At 32.4% G+C, this 15,907-nt stretch overlaps 1 protein-coding gene across 2 annotated transcripts; it reads right to left on the bottom strand.

Moving 5' to 3' along the window:
- Nucleotides 1-751: 751 nt before the first annotated feature.
- LOC111313702 (putative disease resistance RPP13-like protein 1) lies at nucleotides 752-5,985 on the bottom strand. Of its 2 annotated transcripts, XM_089753022.1 has the most exons (4): nucleotides 5,472-5,975; nucleotides 1,482-5,247; nucleotides 1,271-1,334; nucleotides 752-1,108 (listed from the first exon to the last, which is right to left on the bottom strand). In XM_089753022.1, exon 2 carries the CDS (start codon nucleotides 5,211-5,213, stop codon nucleotides 1,608-1,610), a length of 3,606 nt encoding a protein of 1,201 aa, XP_089609148.1. In that variant the 5' UTR covers nucleotides 5,214-5,247; nucleotides 5,472-5,975; the 3' UTR covers nucleotides 752-1,108; nucleotides 1,271-1,334; nucleotides 1,482-1,607. The 2 variants fall into 2 exon arrangements, with proteins under 2 accessions (XP_089609148.1, XP_022770121.2); XM_022914386.2 differs by having other exon boundaries at nucleotides 1,482-5,985.
- Nucleotides 5,986-15,907: the final 9,922 nt, after the last annotated feature.

Below are 15,907 nucleotides of genomic sequence, written 5' to 3'. Positions count from 1 at the left end.
GAAAAATAAATAAATACACAACTAGTCATTCTAAATTATTCATTGAAATGCGGTTAGTTTTTGGCTTAAACGATCAACTTATTAAATAAATGCTCAGTTCAAGGCTAAAGTTTAGTATTTTAAAATTGGTGATTGCATCTGTAATATACGCAAGAGAAGCAACATATTTCAGAGCAGGGCAAACTCAGAATTTAAAATATTTTGGTGAGCTGGAAACCAATCTCGGGAAACAACACAAGCTTTGGACATGATTCAATTTGCAGTTTCTTCAGAGATGTGATGTGAGGCCATGCATCCGAAGCAGGGTTTCTCCAGGTTACCACAATTAAACCATTTGGTATCTATAAGTTGAAAGAAAAGACTGATTCTTGTGAATGATACAAATTGAGACTACCCCTTTGTTTTCAGACGCTGCAAAGAAGTAGTAATATCCCCATAACCCTGAAGTACTACCACAGTGTCCTAATAAAGTCTGACAAGGACTGATCATAATTTTTAACTGAGAAACCTGTAAAGAGATAAGAGAAGACCAGTCTTTTACTTATCAATGATGGATTCTTTCATCAATCAAAGCCATATATAATCAAGGAACAGACAGACGAAACTCTTTTTTCCAACTGCTGCAATGACTTTAAAGGGGCCTACATGGAGCTTCAGGACGGCATCCTCTGTAAAGTTAAATCATACTACCCGATTTAAAAAAAAAAAACAAGACAACTTAACAATTGGTACACAATAACAAGTCAAAATTGAGTGGTGATATTGATCCAATTTAGTCAAAGGTCTCCTTGACCAGCATAAAATACAATACACTCTGTGGTTCACATATCTAAACATAATCCTCGTATATATACAAACATTAGCTGTAAGTCTCCAGTCAATATGGGGTCAATCTTCAATTATAACCAGACATGATACACACATTAATTAAGATGCACAACAAAGTTCAACTCATCATAGCCACAACTAGAGCCCCAACCGCATTTGGGAAGGAAACATTGTTGACTTTTCTCCGCAACAGATCCAAAACTAAAACGCGTACGCATCAGCAGTATAGTTTTGTCCTTAGTACGCTATCAATGGCTTAAACAATTAGCAAGATCACAACCTGCGGTCAATGACAGATGAGTCATGGAATGTAATTCAATCTTTAAGAATGTTATCCACAAAGCTCCCCAATATAGAGGAATTAAATGTATTGCAAGTACTCTCCTAGTAGAAAGATCAATGCTTAACTCACTAATAAGCATATTGAGTTCATAGAGAATACCTCAATTCCAGTAGAAAATTTTAGAAAATCCATGGAACTAGTTAGCTTTGTTTCCAGGATGTATCTGCATAACAAAGTCAATCAAAATAAATACATTTTGTCTGAAACAAGATAGAATAAGCTTACTTTATTACGTTTCTATCTTTTGTTGGGTCAATCTGTGCGTGAACTGAAATGAAATTACCGTTGAAATCCAAAAGAATATATTTACCTCAGTTGACTGTACTGATGGCCGGAACATTTTTCAGTGTAACATACTTCTTATCCATCTACAAAGCAAGAGAGAAAGTACATCATTGTTTATAAGATTTTCCACAAGCTGATCTGCCAAAGCCCACTAAATATCTGTTGCTTTAATCTCAACACAGGGGATCCGGGATATGAAGTGCCAATATTCTCCTTTATCTCTTGAACATTGGTTTTCTAGAAGTGAACAGTTCCTGATACAAAGTCTTCCAAGTGTTTCAGGCAACCCTTCCCTTGGCAAGCGTCGAAGCTTAGGACACTCAACAACCTCTAGCTCTTCAAGCGAGGACAAATTTTGAAGCCCCACGGACAGGGATTCTAGATTATGGAGTCTTGCAATATATATTGAAACTATAGTTGTAGGAAGCAGACACTTCTCATCTGGAAAGGAAACCATCTCTGGTCCACCGGCAATGCTGAAGTCTCTGAGAGAGGTTAACGCATGCAAGTTCCATTTTGACACTGGTTCCTTGAGTTCTTTACAATCCCAGATCTCGAGTGATAATAAGTTAGGAGGCAAGCCCCCTCTAGGAAAAGAAACAAGACATGGACAGTCACAAATTGTTAAATATTGAAGAGAAGTGAGATTTAGCATCTGATCGGGTAGAGACTTGAGATTGGCACAAGTGCCGATATCCAACTTTCTCAGGTTGGGGAGGGGCAAACCTATCTCTGGGAAGTATTTCAGATCTTGACAATTGCTTATATTTAATTCTACCAGACACGAGAGGTTGTTAAGAGACTCTGGCAAGCATATTAGAGTTGACCAGTTCCAGATACCAATGCATTCAAGGGATGCGTTATTGGGCAGAATTCTATCTGGAAGGGGCTCCAGCTGCAAGCAATCCCAAATCTTAAGCATTTTAAGGCTAGTTGGTAATTTGCCTTCAGGAAAGTAAACGAGAGATGGGCAATCAATGATCTCCAAATTCTCAAGATAAGATGTAATTTTGTTGTTATCAACCTGCATCAGTCCCTCAGGTAGAGAACGTAGGACAAAGCAACCTTGAATTTTTAAACTTTTCAATGTAGAAGGTAAACTCCCTCTTGGAAAGCATGTGAGAGAAGGACATTCTTCAATTTCCAAGTCTTCAAGAAGACAGCTGGTAAATTCACAATGCCTCATTATCCAATTGGGCAGGTCCTTAAGCACCGGACAATCCTTGAGCCGGAGATGCCTGAGTGTGGACAAGAAACCTGTCTCTGAAAAGGATACAAGCTTTGGGCATGAGTCAATATGCAAATGCTCAAGAGACGTGAACCAATTCTGCCACAAGGATGTCAATCTGGTGCAACTGGAAAGGACAAGGTGCTTAAGTGCTCCTGGAAACTGTTCAAAGCCATCTGGAAGACAGGTAAGGTCGGATAGACTCCTGATTCTCAATATAGTTAGAGAGGCAAGGTCAACCATGCTCCTTGGGAGCATTTTATTGCAATCTTCAATATTTAGCTCAAGAAGAGATGGGAGGCTCATAACTGAATAAGCCACATTCGGGCATCCTTTGATTGTAAGCTTCACCAGAGAAGGCAGGTATCTGGGTAATTTCTGATACAACTTGGGACAATTATGAATCATAAGCTCACGCAGACTAGGGAATTCTCCATCTTCTTTATTAGCTTTGTTAGGACAATACCAATATCTCCAATTCAACATATTCTGAAACTGTAGAACTTCCAAAACCGGAAAAGGCTTAAAGAAAGGTAAACTATCTCCAAAAAACTCAAGATCCAATTTTTTGATTCCATTCATTCCTTCAATGGACAATTTCTTGAGTAAGGGCAGTCTCCCAAGTGCTGGAAGGGACATAATGTTTCTACACTTAGAGAGGCTTATATCCACGATATTAGCCCATGAGGAACCACCTAACCAAGAAGGAAATGTTGTACCACCATAAAACACGATTCTAATTGTTTTAAGATTTCCATGAGGCTGTAGCATGTTGAAAACAGGCATCCCATCTTCACCATTTCCATGATCAAGGAATTCCAGACTCCATTGCAAATCTAACCTGTCAAGCTCCTTCTTATCCTTCAGAATGTAACCCCTAGCATCTCGAGTATCAACTACATTTTCCAGCCCAAGAATGGAAAGCTCCTTTCGCAAATGCAACAAGCCCTTCAATTCTCTGATGTCAGGCCCCCCATCACTTTGCACAATGAATTGGGACAAAATCTGTAGATTTTTCAGATTACCTATATGCTTCGGCATCTCTTTCAAGCTATCAGTATCAGTGAGATCAAGAACATGAAGATTAATCAGATTCTCAATAGCTTGAGGCAATGTAATAAGGTTCTTGCACCCATGCAGTATCAATGTCTGTAAGTTGAAAAGAGAACCCATAGAATCAGGCAATGATTTGATTATGGTGCGAGATAAATTAAGGTACCGCAAATGTATCAAATCACCAATGTGATGCGGTAGCTCATCAATGCAATAACCACTCAGAGACAACACTCTTAAGCATTTTAACCTTGGCAGCAACTCTTGTAAGATATTGTTACTTAAAAAGGAATTTGCTGCCCAGGGCAATGTATGAATGGGTAAAGCTAAGAAAGTTCTTAAACTTTTCATGTGATACAAGATTTCAAATCTTTTTGAAACGTCATATTGGTGACGAAGGAATGAAAAATGACGAAACTTTTCAACTCTTGCATATAATTTGTCTCCATCCAAATTGAAGCATGTTTCTCTGGAAACGGATTGAGCTAGGTCATCCAAATTGAAGCATGTTTCTCTGGAAACGGATTGAGCTAGGTCATTTATGAGGTCATGCATCACATACCTCATTTTGTTACAAGTTGACTGTTGGAAAAAAGATCTCGCCCGTAAATCATGAAAATATTCAACTCCTATGTCCTTCATTTGCTTCTTTCCTTTTGTGTGGTGCAAGAAGCCCTCTGCCATCCACAATAGAACCAACTCATCCTCATCAAATTCATAATCCTTTGGAAATATAGCACAATAAGAAAAACACCGCTTCAGATGGAAAGGAAGGTGATGGTAGCTTAATCTCAGAGCTGGAAGCACTCCGCTTTTGTCTTCTGGCAAATCCCACATCTTGGTCTTCAATATGTCTTCCCACTCATCACGGTTCCATTTAGTACGCAGGAGTCCTCCGAGGGTCTTAGCAGCCAATGGCAAGCCTTTGCACTTCCTCACTATTTCCTCACCTATAACTTTTAGGTCTGGGTGTTCTTCAAAACCTAAAGTCCCAAGAGCATGCCGAGTGAACAACGAGAGGCAATCATGGTTTGTCAATTCCTTCAAAGGATAAGTCCCACAATTAGACATGATGGAAGCAACACCTTCATTTCGAGTTGTCACAAGTATTTTACTTCCAGCTGCCCCTGCAATGAAGGGCCTACTAAGAATTTCCCACTGCTCATAGTTCTCATTCCAAACATCATCTAAAACAACAAAAAATTTCTTCCCAAACAGCTTCTCCTTTAGGGTTACTTGGAGCAAATTGAAATCCTTAAAATTGCAACTCTCCAAAGTAAGAGCCTGAAGCACTGTGCTCGTCACCCTAACAACATCAAATTCCTCAGAAACACTAACCCACACTCTCAGATCAAAAAATCTTTCAACTTTGACATCATTGTACACTAACTGAGCGAGAGTGGTTTTACCCACTCCTCCCATTCCCACAATGGAAATCACACCAATATCACCAATGCCCTCGTCACTATCGTTCATCAGCAAATCAAGAATGGCCTCTCTATCTCTTTCCCTGCCATAGACACGAGACTCATCAACAAGAGAACTGCTTCGTAGTCTCTCTCTTATTATTTCATATCTCCTTCTATCATTTTCAACTAAGCTCAAATCATTCTTTAATCCAACAGCCTCTTCTAGTCTAGCAGTAACCATCTTTATTTTGGATTCCATTTTGGTGCTAAACTTAACGGTTGAAGGATTAAAACTGAGGCAGCAAGTTGAAATATATCTCCTTACCTTGCGGGTGGACGAAGAGGCCCCCGGATGCTCCTTCATTTTGCGGCGCCGAGCTTCAGTGGCTAGCTCATCGATGATATCTTCAGCATCATATGCAATGTCTCTTAAATTCGTGAGCCACGACTTCACTAATTCGCTTGTGATTTGCTTTTCTTCTGCATCTTCGATGGAAGCATTGATATTGAGCAGCATCTTTTCCCACTTCTTGAGTTCGGAAAAAATTTTCTCTTTGCGAGCAAATTTGACAAAGCGGGCGGAAGAGGTCAAGTCCAACAGCGAACGAAACAAAGAAGAGAAGACCGCTTCACCGAGAGAAGACGCTATAGCTTCCATCCCAAAGGGCAGGACAAATATTGAAACCGAACCCAAACTCAAACACAAGACTGGAAGCTTGAAGAATGAAGATGGTCCTTTTTTGGCAACGAAACTGTTACCATTTTTAGATTTGTATTGAATCCATTTTCCTTAAAAAAAAAAGTAGATCTTTAATATTTGTTAATTTCAATCTGGCGATACTTTTTTTTTCCTGTTCTTTTTGTTTTTTTTAGGTAAAAAAACAGGAATAAATTAATTATAATAATATAGTACGGATACATAGCATGTCTAGTTTTACCGATGATGACTAAATCTTTAATAAAGGAATGAGATCCACTAAACATCATATAATTGGTTTAGTAATGACTAAAATTATTACAATAATTACTACTACTAAATCGGATAAAGGCGTCAGCACATCTGTTTCCTTCGTTAAACATGTGAAGTATGCGTTGATCTTTAAAATTTTTTATCAATTTCTTGCAATTAGAGATCAGAGAGAGTATCATGAGATTAGTCACATGATGATTCTTAATCATAAAGATAACAGTGGTAGCATTGAGTTCAATTTTTAACTTGTGAATATTAAATCTTTTCGTCAAAAATAATCCATCTTTGAGAGTCCACAATTCAGTCAAAATATTTGAACACATTTTAACATATCTAGAGGAATTAAAAATTTAGTTTTCCTCATTATCTCAAATAATGACTCTAGCTCCAACTCTTACTTTTTCAGGGTTGCCCAATGTCGAGTCATCTGTGTTCAATTTATATCATCCCTTATTGGGAGGGTTCCACCTAATGGACACAAAGGATTGTAACGGAGCCCGAACTCCTTTCTGATCGTAAAAAATTCAGCAGCATTCGCAGTCACCAATTTCACCAAGTCAGTAGTCTCACCATTCTGTCTAAAATTTCTTCTATTCCTTCCAAGCCAAATCTCCTATAGAATATGGATAAATTACAGGTAGCAAGGGATACCACGCATGGATCAGTGCTTGTTTAAAGCATTTTTTTTTTTTATCCATTGTCTACAGTCCAATGCATTTTTATTGTTTTTTATTTTTTTATTTAATTATTTATTATTACTATTATTATTTATTAATATACATATATATTTATTTATCTATTAACATATATTATTATTTATCTATTAATATATATATGTTTATTATTATTATTTATCTATTAATATTTTTTATTTATCTAATTATTTTCTTTTAATTATCTATTAATATTTTATTTTTTATTTTATTTTATTTTATTTTTATTCTTCTTCGGTTATGATTAGGATAAATATTTAGAATTCTACCGTAAATTTGGGATTCAATCAGAGCTCATATTGGATTCAAAGATTGAATCCCAATCCAAAAAGAAATTGGGATTGATCAGAAACTCTTTTAATCAATCCCTATAAATAGATACTGGAACAAACACAGAAAACACACGCATAGAGAAAATATAAGCTAAAAAAAGATTTTGATGCATTAGAACAGCTTCAGGAATTGGTGAGAATTTTTTTTGAATTTTTTGGCATTTTTTCTGAAAAATTTCTGAAAATTTTTCAGAATCTGATGAAATTTTTCGACGAACTTTGAATTTTTTGACGAGTTTTTTGGCCATATTTGAATATTCTGGTGACTTTTTCTAGATTTCGGTAGACATTCAGCCGAAATCTGGGATTGTTTAGAGAAAGAGGAAGAAAAAAAATAAGAGAAGAGAGAGAGGAAAAGAAGCGGTCTGTTGAAAAATAAAAGTTAGAGCCTTTTATACTTGCTGAAAACGATATCGTTTTGACATTACTATTCTCAGAGGATCTGCGTGTTTTGAAATCGAGCGATCCGTCCCGAACGCCAATCCGCGTTTGACTCGAGTGTGACCCGAGTGCTAATTGACCCCTGGAGTCGAGCTGAGCCGACGTCCCCGAGCCGTGCCTTTGAGCCGCCCTTTCTATCTTGAGCCGAGCCGAGCCATTCAAAAGATTTTTATTTATTTATTTTTTATTATTATTATTTATTGATTAGATTATAATTATTTAGTATTTCTTATTTTGTTTTATTTTTATTTTTATCTTTATTTTTATTTTTATCTTATTTTATTTTTTGATTTTCTTTAAATAAAATTCCAAAAAAAAATATTGTTGAGGAAAAGTTGAAAGTATCAATTTTCTTCGAAATTAAACTTTCAGAAAAACATTTTGGGAAAAAGTTGAAAGCATCAATTTTTCTTGTACAAAAGCAATGAAATTTTGAGGAAAAAAATATTTATATCTAAAGCTGAATCATTATTATTATTATTTTTTCAATTTAATTTTTTTCTTTTTGAATTTTTTTAATGTTAAATAATCCGACGATAGAGCCTCTGCAAGTGAAACAATAGTCTCCTTGTATACTCTTGAGGTGAGAGAATTTTTTCAATTTTTTGCTAAAAGTATTAGAGTCAATTGAAAATAATTTTTGATAATTAATCACTTAGTAAATTTTTAATGCTTATTGAATAACACAAAATTAAGTTGGTACCATCTTTCGATAGGCATTATGAGGGTGTTATAACCTTTCTCACACATAACCGAACTTTCGAATCTTGTTCTAGTTAGTAGACCTGAACCTATTCTTTTAGAGATCCTTAAGCTTAGGTGTTCTTTAAAAGGATAGATTCTTTAGGTGATCAATCGCGCCTAGATAAAAAAGATTGGTGACGACTCTTTAAGTCAATGTCCAGCGATGGATCTCCGAATCTAAATGTTATGACACTAGGTATTTTTATTTTTAATTATTTATTATTTTTATTTCTTAATATATGAAAATAAAAAAATAAACATATAAAATGATTAAAATATTATTTTTTAAAATATAAAAATATATGAATGTAAAGTTTTCATGCAAAATATTTAAATAACAACAATATCGTTACAAAAATTAAATATAAATAACAAAAAACAATGATTATTATCTTATATGACAATGAAGTTTTAAAATTTACAAGTGAAATTGTAGCATTAATGTATATCTATTAAGATATATTTTAAAAACTAAGTTATTTAATTATTAAATAAACATATATAACAATAATCTAATTTCAATTGTAAAGTGTAAAAACTTCACCATCAATCTAAAATAATAATCCAAAATGAAATTTTCATTATAAAGACATCTTTTTACAAAATGTTGTGAAAAGTTTTCATATTTCAAAAACCATCATTCAGTACATCAAATCAAATGTATTTTTTCAAAAAAAAAAATATATATATATATATATATAATTTGTAACCAAACAATTATTCAATAAACTATCTTTTATTTGTTTAAGTAACAAATTTTTTAATTTTTTCATAACTGAAAGTTCTCCTATTCAAGTTTTACATGTGTAGATTTGATCAAACTAAATGTTTGTTAGTTGTTTGGTTGATTTAATCTATTTGATATAATTCATTGACTTTTCATATGTAATACTTGAATATGATTTAAATTTCTCTTATATTCATAAAAAAATTATTTTTTATAATTACAATCACAATTGATAAAATTTAAACTAGTTTTAATATTAAAAAAAAAAAAAAAAACTAGTGCATAAAATAACACTAATATTTTCCTTTTCTTAACTACACTTTACATTTTTTTTTTGTCAAATTGTGATATCTATTTTTCACTAATTACATATTAACCCCAAATTATTTTTATATTATATTGATTCTTAAATTTTTATTTTAATAAAGTCAATTTATCTCAAAATTTAATTTTAATAGAATTAATTTATGATTTATTCTATATTATTATATATTATAAGAGGAATTAAAATTTTCAATAACATCAAATGACCCCACTTTTATAAGATGGGTGCACCACTATCAGTGGACGACAATATATATACGTAGAAAAGTTTAAGTGGAGGTGTTGGTCACTGCTGCTATTATTTATAAGCTGAATACAACATTCTCATAATTACATAAGTCAAATCGTTCGATTAATTACCACGTATGAAAAAAAGGAATCAAAATTACTTCCAAATTAAGTAGATGATGATGGTGATACGTAACAATCTCCACCTACTGTTTGATATTTAATTTCTTCATGAAATTGATGATAACGTCTGCCTTCAGCTTCCATCATTCTGTTTGGCTCTTTACTCAACCACGTCAAGGATTAGGAGAAGCCAAAAGGTAGAGAAAAAGAATGATTATAAAGGCTCACCAGACATTTAAATTAACTCATAAGAAACGAATAAAGTAAATACATAAAATAAAAAGCATATGGAACAATTTCTTTAATTATTCTCTGGGTATGGAACGATTTTATTCTTTCTTCGCTTATAAGATTTCTTCAAAGTAAAGTTTTAAGCAATGCATAAATATATAGTCATTTTTCCAATATCACACACAACTCTTTCCACTTTTCAGGACTCGACATTATCCTCATCAGTAACCAACCGGAGTAAGCCAACCTAACTCATCAAAGAACAAAGAAAAGCAGCAAAGAAACATCCAAAGGCAATTTTAGGGCCCGGGGGTATTAAAAAAAAGTTACTAATTCATTACAACTTGATTTATATGTGTGGATGATAAATTTATTATGACATGATTTGACATTCATCTTAAAAAAATTATTATTGAAGTTTTAAAGATTGAAGATCAGTTTATATGAAGCGTGAAGACACACAAAAAAAGATGATTGTGAGACTTTTATTGCAGGTGAAATCAAGCATGTCTAGCATGAAGACAGATGATTAATGAAATTTGAGTCAAAGTTGAGATTATTGAGAATAATGACTCAAATTTCATGAGAGATTTGTTTGGGATTTGTCAGATATTACTTAATGGATAAGAAGACTTGCAAAAGAAGAATTCTAAGAGAAAGAGGATTATTAATAGATAAGTTTGACTTGCAAGAGAAGAATTCTAAAAGAAAAAAAATTCTTAATAGGTAAGTTTGATTTACAGGAGAAGAATTCTAAAATGAGAAGGATTTTTAATGGACAAGTTTGTATGGTTATAAATAGATGAAGTCTCTACAATGATAGGTATGAGAAAAAGATGTAAGAGAGTTGTAGGATTTTATAGGATAGACACATCATAGGAGTATTGTGGCTCTACGTCTTATGGATGTGCATGTTTGTTTGTGAGTGGACTAGAGGAGACTGAGAATGTCACATAGGTATGATTTATGAGAGCATATGAGTATGTGTTTGGGGTGTACAAGGGTTTGGGTTTGTGTTTGTTTGGGTTGAGAATACTCCATAGGACTAGAGGAGATTGAGAGTATTTTATGAGTATTAATTGTTGAGTGAGGTTGATTATTTGATGTATGTTTGTAATTCTCTACAACTAGTGGATCTTATTTTTCATCTATGGACGTAGGTTGATTGGATCGAACTACGTTAAATTATTATCTTTTGTGTATTTAATTTATTATTTGATTTCGCTTTCGTTGGTATGATTGGATTGGAGGGTTTTAATCCAACAAATGATATCAGAGTTGGTGTTCCCCAACAGTTCTTTATTAGGGATTGTCGTCGTGAAATAGCCGATATGTATTTGACTACAAGTAGTCAAAACCATGCATGCAAGGGGTGGCTGCAGCGTATCAAGTGCCAAATAGCTACCTGCCAAACAGATATCGATTGATCACTTTCGTCGGCCGTATAAGGTGGCGGCTCCCCTCCCAGATATATGCTACTTTAAACTTTACGCACTTTCCTCGTAACTTCTTATCTCTCATCTGATTTCGCTTTTCATTTGGTAGTTTATATATATGCCTTTGCTTAGGTTTTAACTTAGGAATTATCGTTTCTTAAATATAATATATAATTAGTTGCACAGTCCAATATATCACTGAAGTTGAAAGGGAGATAATTATTTTGCAAAACGCTATCGTATGTGGTTGGTTAGTGCTTCGCTTTTTGAAAACTGAGGACTGAAGAGTTGGCGGCCAATGATTCTTTGACACTGCGGTCTGCATATAACAAATGTCTGCAGCAAGCTTCAAATACCTTTTGAGGAATGCTAGGAACAGTCATATTAACAGCTGCCTTCAAGCATTCGTGCTCTTAAAATAGCCACACCGTTTAATATTTTAAACTATAAACAGGCAACTCCTAATAACAAATTTCTATTTCTCAAGTTGTTTTTTTATTTTTTATTTTCCTATCTTTCATAATCCATACTAGGCTATGACCTGTATCTGTGAGAACTAAAGAGAGAGAAGAGAGTCACAAAAAAAAAAAAAAAAACCCTAAACTGTTGGGCTTAGGAGGAAGTATCAACCACCCATTAATGCATCTCTCTGTGTTCCTTCCAATTTTATCTCAAAAGTTTTATTAAAACCTACGAGCGCTCAACTGAAATCTCTTCTTTTGTTTTTTTCTACTTGCTTTTTGTTATTGGTGAGGTAAGAGCTTGAGGATCAAGTCTTACCAGCTGAAACTAAATCTCTTGAAACCAGTGATCGAAGGTTGATATCTGTGAACTATAGAAGCATTGTCTCTCAATCTCCTGTTAGGTTTGATACAAATAATTTTCAGTCGCTTTGAAATTCCTTTTTGAAGAAAATGATTATTATCTTATATGATAATGAAGTATTAAATTTTACAAGTGAGATTGTAGCATTAACTTATATCTATTATGATATATTTAAAAAATAATAAATTATTTAATTATTAAATAAACATATATAACAATCATCTAATTTCGACTGTAAAATTTAATAATTTCACCATCAATATAGAATAATAATCCAAAACGAAATTTTCATTGTAAAGACATCTTCTTACAAATGTTGTGTTATCTTTCATATTTCAAAAATTATCATTTAATACATCAAATTTATTTTTTTCAATGTGAAATCAAACAATTATTCACTAAACTATCTCTTATTGGTTTAAGAAACAAATTTTTTAGTTTTTTTATAGCTGAAAGTTCTTCTACTCGAGTTTCACATGTGTAAGTTTGATTCAACTAAACGATGATTTGTTGTTTGGTTAATTTGTTTATTTGATGTAATTTATTGACTTTTTATATGTAATAATTGAATATAATTATAATTTTTTTATATTAATAACTTCATAAAAAATATTTTTTTATAATTACAGTCATAATTGGTAAAAATAAAACTAGTTTTAATATTAAAAAAAACTAGGGGATAAATAACACTAATATTTTCCTTTTCTTAACTACTCTTTGTGTGATTTGTTTTTTTTTTTTGTCAAATTGTGATATCTATTTTTCACTAATTAAATATTAACCCCAAATTATTTTTTATAATATATATTGATTCTTAAATTTTTATTTTAATAAGGTCAATTCCTCTCAAATTTTTATTTTAATGAAACTGATTTATGATTTATTCTATATTAATATATATTATAGAGGAATTAAAAATTTAAATGATCAGATCAAATGACCCCACTTTTATTACATGGATACACCACTATCAGTAGACGACAATATATATACGTAGAAAAAGTTTAAGAGGAGGTGTTGGTCACTGCTGCCATTATTTATAAGCTGAATACAACATTCCCATAATTACATAAGTCAAGTCGTTCTAAATATTCCCACGTATGAAAAAAAAGGAATCAAAATTACTTCCAAATTAAGTAGATGATGATGGTGGAACTTAACAATCTCCACCTACTGTTTGATATTTAATTTCTTCATGAAATTGATGATAGCGTATGCCTTCAGCTTCCATCATTCTGTTTGGCTCTTTACACAACCACGCCGAGGATTAGGAGAAGCCAAAAGGCAGAGAAAACTAAAGATTATAAAGGCTTACCACACATATTTAAATTACCTCATAAGAAACGAATAAAGCAGATACAAAAAACTAATATGAGAACAATTTTTTTTATTCCAACTTTTTTTTTTTTTTTAGCTAGGCTAAGGATATATTGTAAAATATATAAGATAAAATAAAATAAAAAGCAATGGAACAATTTCTTTAATTATTCTCTGGGTATGGAACAATTTTATTCTTTCTTATCCTAGAAGATTCTTCAAAGAACTCTTTCCACTTTTCAGGATTCGACATTATCCTCATCAGTAACCAACTAGAATAACCCAACCCAATGCATCAAAGAACAAAGAAAAGCAGAAAAGAAACATCCGATGGCAATTTTAGGGCCTGGAGGTATTAAAAAAAAGTTACTAATGCATTATAACTTGTATATATATATGTGTGTATGTGTGTAGATAATAAATTTAATTATGACATAATTTGATATTCGTCTCAAAAAATTTATTCATTTTTTACTTTTTTTTAAATTAGATACTTTGATAAAGCAGATTAATGCTATTTTAATTACTGGTATAGCAATTTTTTAAGAAAACAAAAGAAAATTTATTAAAAATAATAATAATAAAATTAAATATACAGTAGTAGGAAGCAAATAAAACTTAAATGATCATCTCATACTACTAACTAATAATAATATTTAGACTATATATAGTTGTACTTTTTGTTGTTCTTTGTTAAGGTTTGACGTTGTGAATAACCAATATATATTTGGCTACAAGTAGTCAAAACCATGCGTGCAAAGGTTGGTAGCAACGTATCAAGACCAATTAGCTTCCCGCCAAACAATCGATCGATCGCACTATCGTAGGCTGTTTTAGGTACTTTGCTGGCCCAGCCGGCTCCCCCTCTCGGATATATGTTACTTTGATCTTTATGCACTTTCCTCGTAATTTCTTACCTCTCATCTGATGTTTGATTTCGCTTTTCATTTGGCAGTTTATATATATACCGTTGCTTAGGTTTTAACTTTAGGAATTGTCTCTAAATTTTTAATTTAATGATTAAAAATATTTAAAGAGACATTAAAGATTTAATTTCGATTTAATGCTAGTGTAGTTGTTATAAGCGTGGGATATTTTTCTTGGGTTTTTATATTACACAATTGTTGGGTTGGTTTAAAAGCATTAGTAATAAATTACACCATATTGTCGCTTTTACCTATCTAGTTTGATTTGAATGAGATCGGCCTGCAGCACGGCACTGTCCCGTTGACACCCAAATGGAATCGACTGTGATGCGACATCAATTAATTATTTTTTGGTTCAGTGGTCGTCACTTTAGTTTTTTTTTAATTTAATGATTAAAAGTACTTAAAAAGGCATTAAAATTTTGATTTTGAATTAAATTTTTATTTTTTTCGTTATTTATACTTGAATTTTGTCTTTTTAATGTAACAAAAAAAAACTTTAGAAATTACTATTATTTCTTAAATATTATAATTAGTTACATAGTCCAATATATCGCTGAAGATACAAAGTGAGATAATTATTAGTGTTTCGCATTTTGAAAAGTGATGGCTCACGAGTCAGCGGCCAATGTCTTCTTTGACACTGCGGTCTGCATATAACAAGAGTCCGCAAGCCAGCTTCAAATTCTTTTTTTAATCCGCCGAAGTTCTTTTGACTTTTGCGGGCAAAGCATTAGAAGCCACGCCGGCATGTAATGTATTATTATCTATCTGATTAAAATAATAAAAAAAATCTCAACTTTATTATTTTATTTATATAAATATTTATACTTTTATTATATTTAAATAAATTTTTAATTTTTAATTCATATCCAAATAAATCTTTAATTTGTAATTTATACTTAAATAAAGTTTTAATATAAATATTTAAATAAAATTTTATATAAATATTAAATAAAAATAACACAGCATTCCAATTTTTTTTTTGCCATAATAAAAAAAAAAAACTTTTCTATTCAAAAGCAAATCATTTTACCGTTCAAATGGATACGGCCATTTGGGCTTTACATTAGAGCATTAAATAAACTTAAGTGGCTTTTTCCTCCGCCACTTTCCGTGGCCGAACAAGTGTCCATCTGGTGTACCAGACAATGCTAGTGTGGCTGTTATAAGCGTGGGATATTTTTCTTGGGTTTTTATATTACACAATTGTTGGGTTGGTTTAAAAGCACTAGTAATAAATTACACCATATCGTCACTTTTACCCATCTAGTTTGATTTGAATGAGATCGGCCTGCAGCACGGCACTGTCCCGTTGACACCCAAATGGAATCGACTGTTATGCGACATCAATTAATTATTTTTTGGTTCAGTGGTCGTCACTTTAGTTTTTTTTTACTCTTAAATTTTTATTGTTAACTCAA

This window comes from Durio zibethinus, chromosome 23 (genome assembly GCF_047325235.1).
Source record: "Durio zibethinus cultivar Kanyao isolate XHJ-2024 chromosome 23, ASM4732523v1, whole genome shotgun sequence".
NCBI classification, from domain to species: Eukaryota; Viridiplantae; Streptophyta; class Magnoliopsida; order Malvales; family Malvaceae; genus Durio; species Durio zibethinus.
The sequence above is the reverse complement of the archived record's forward strand: the minus strand, read 5'-3'. Positions and strand labels throughout refer to the sequence as shown.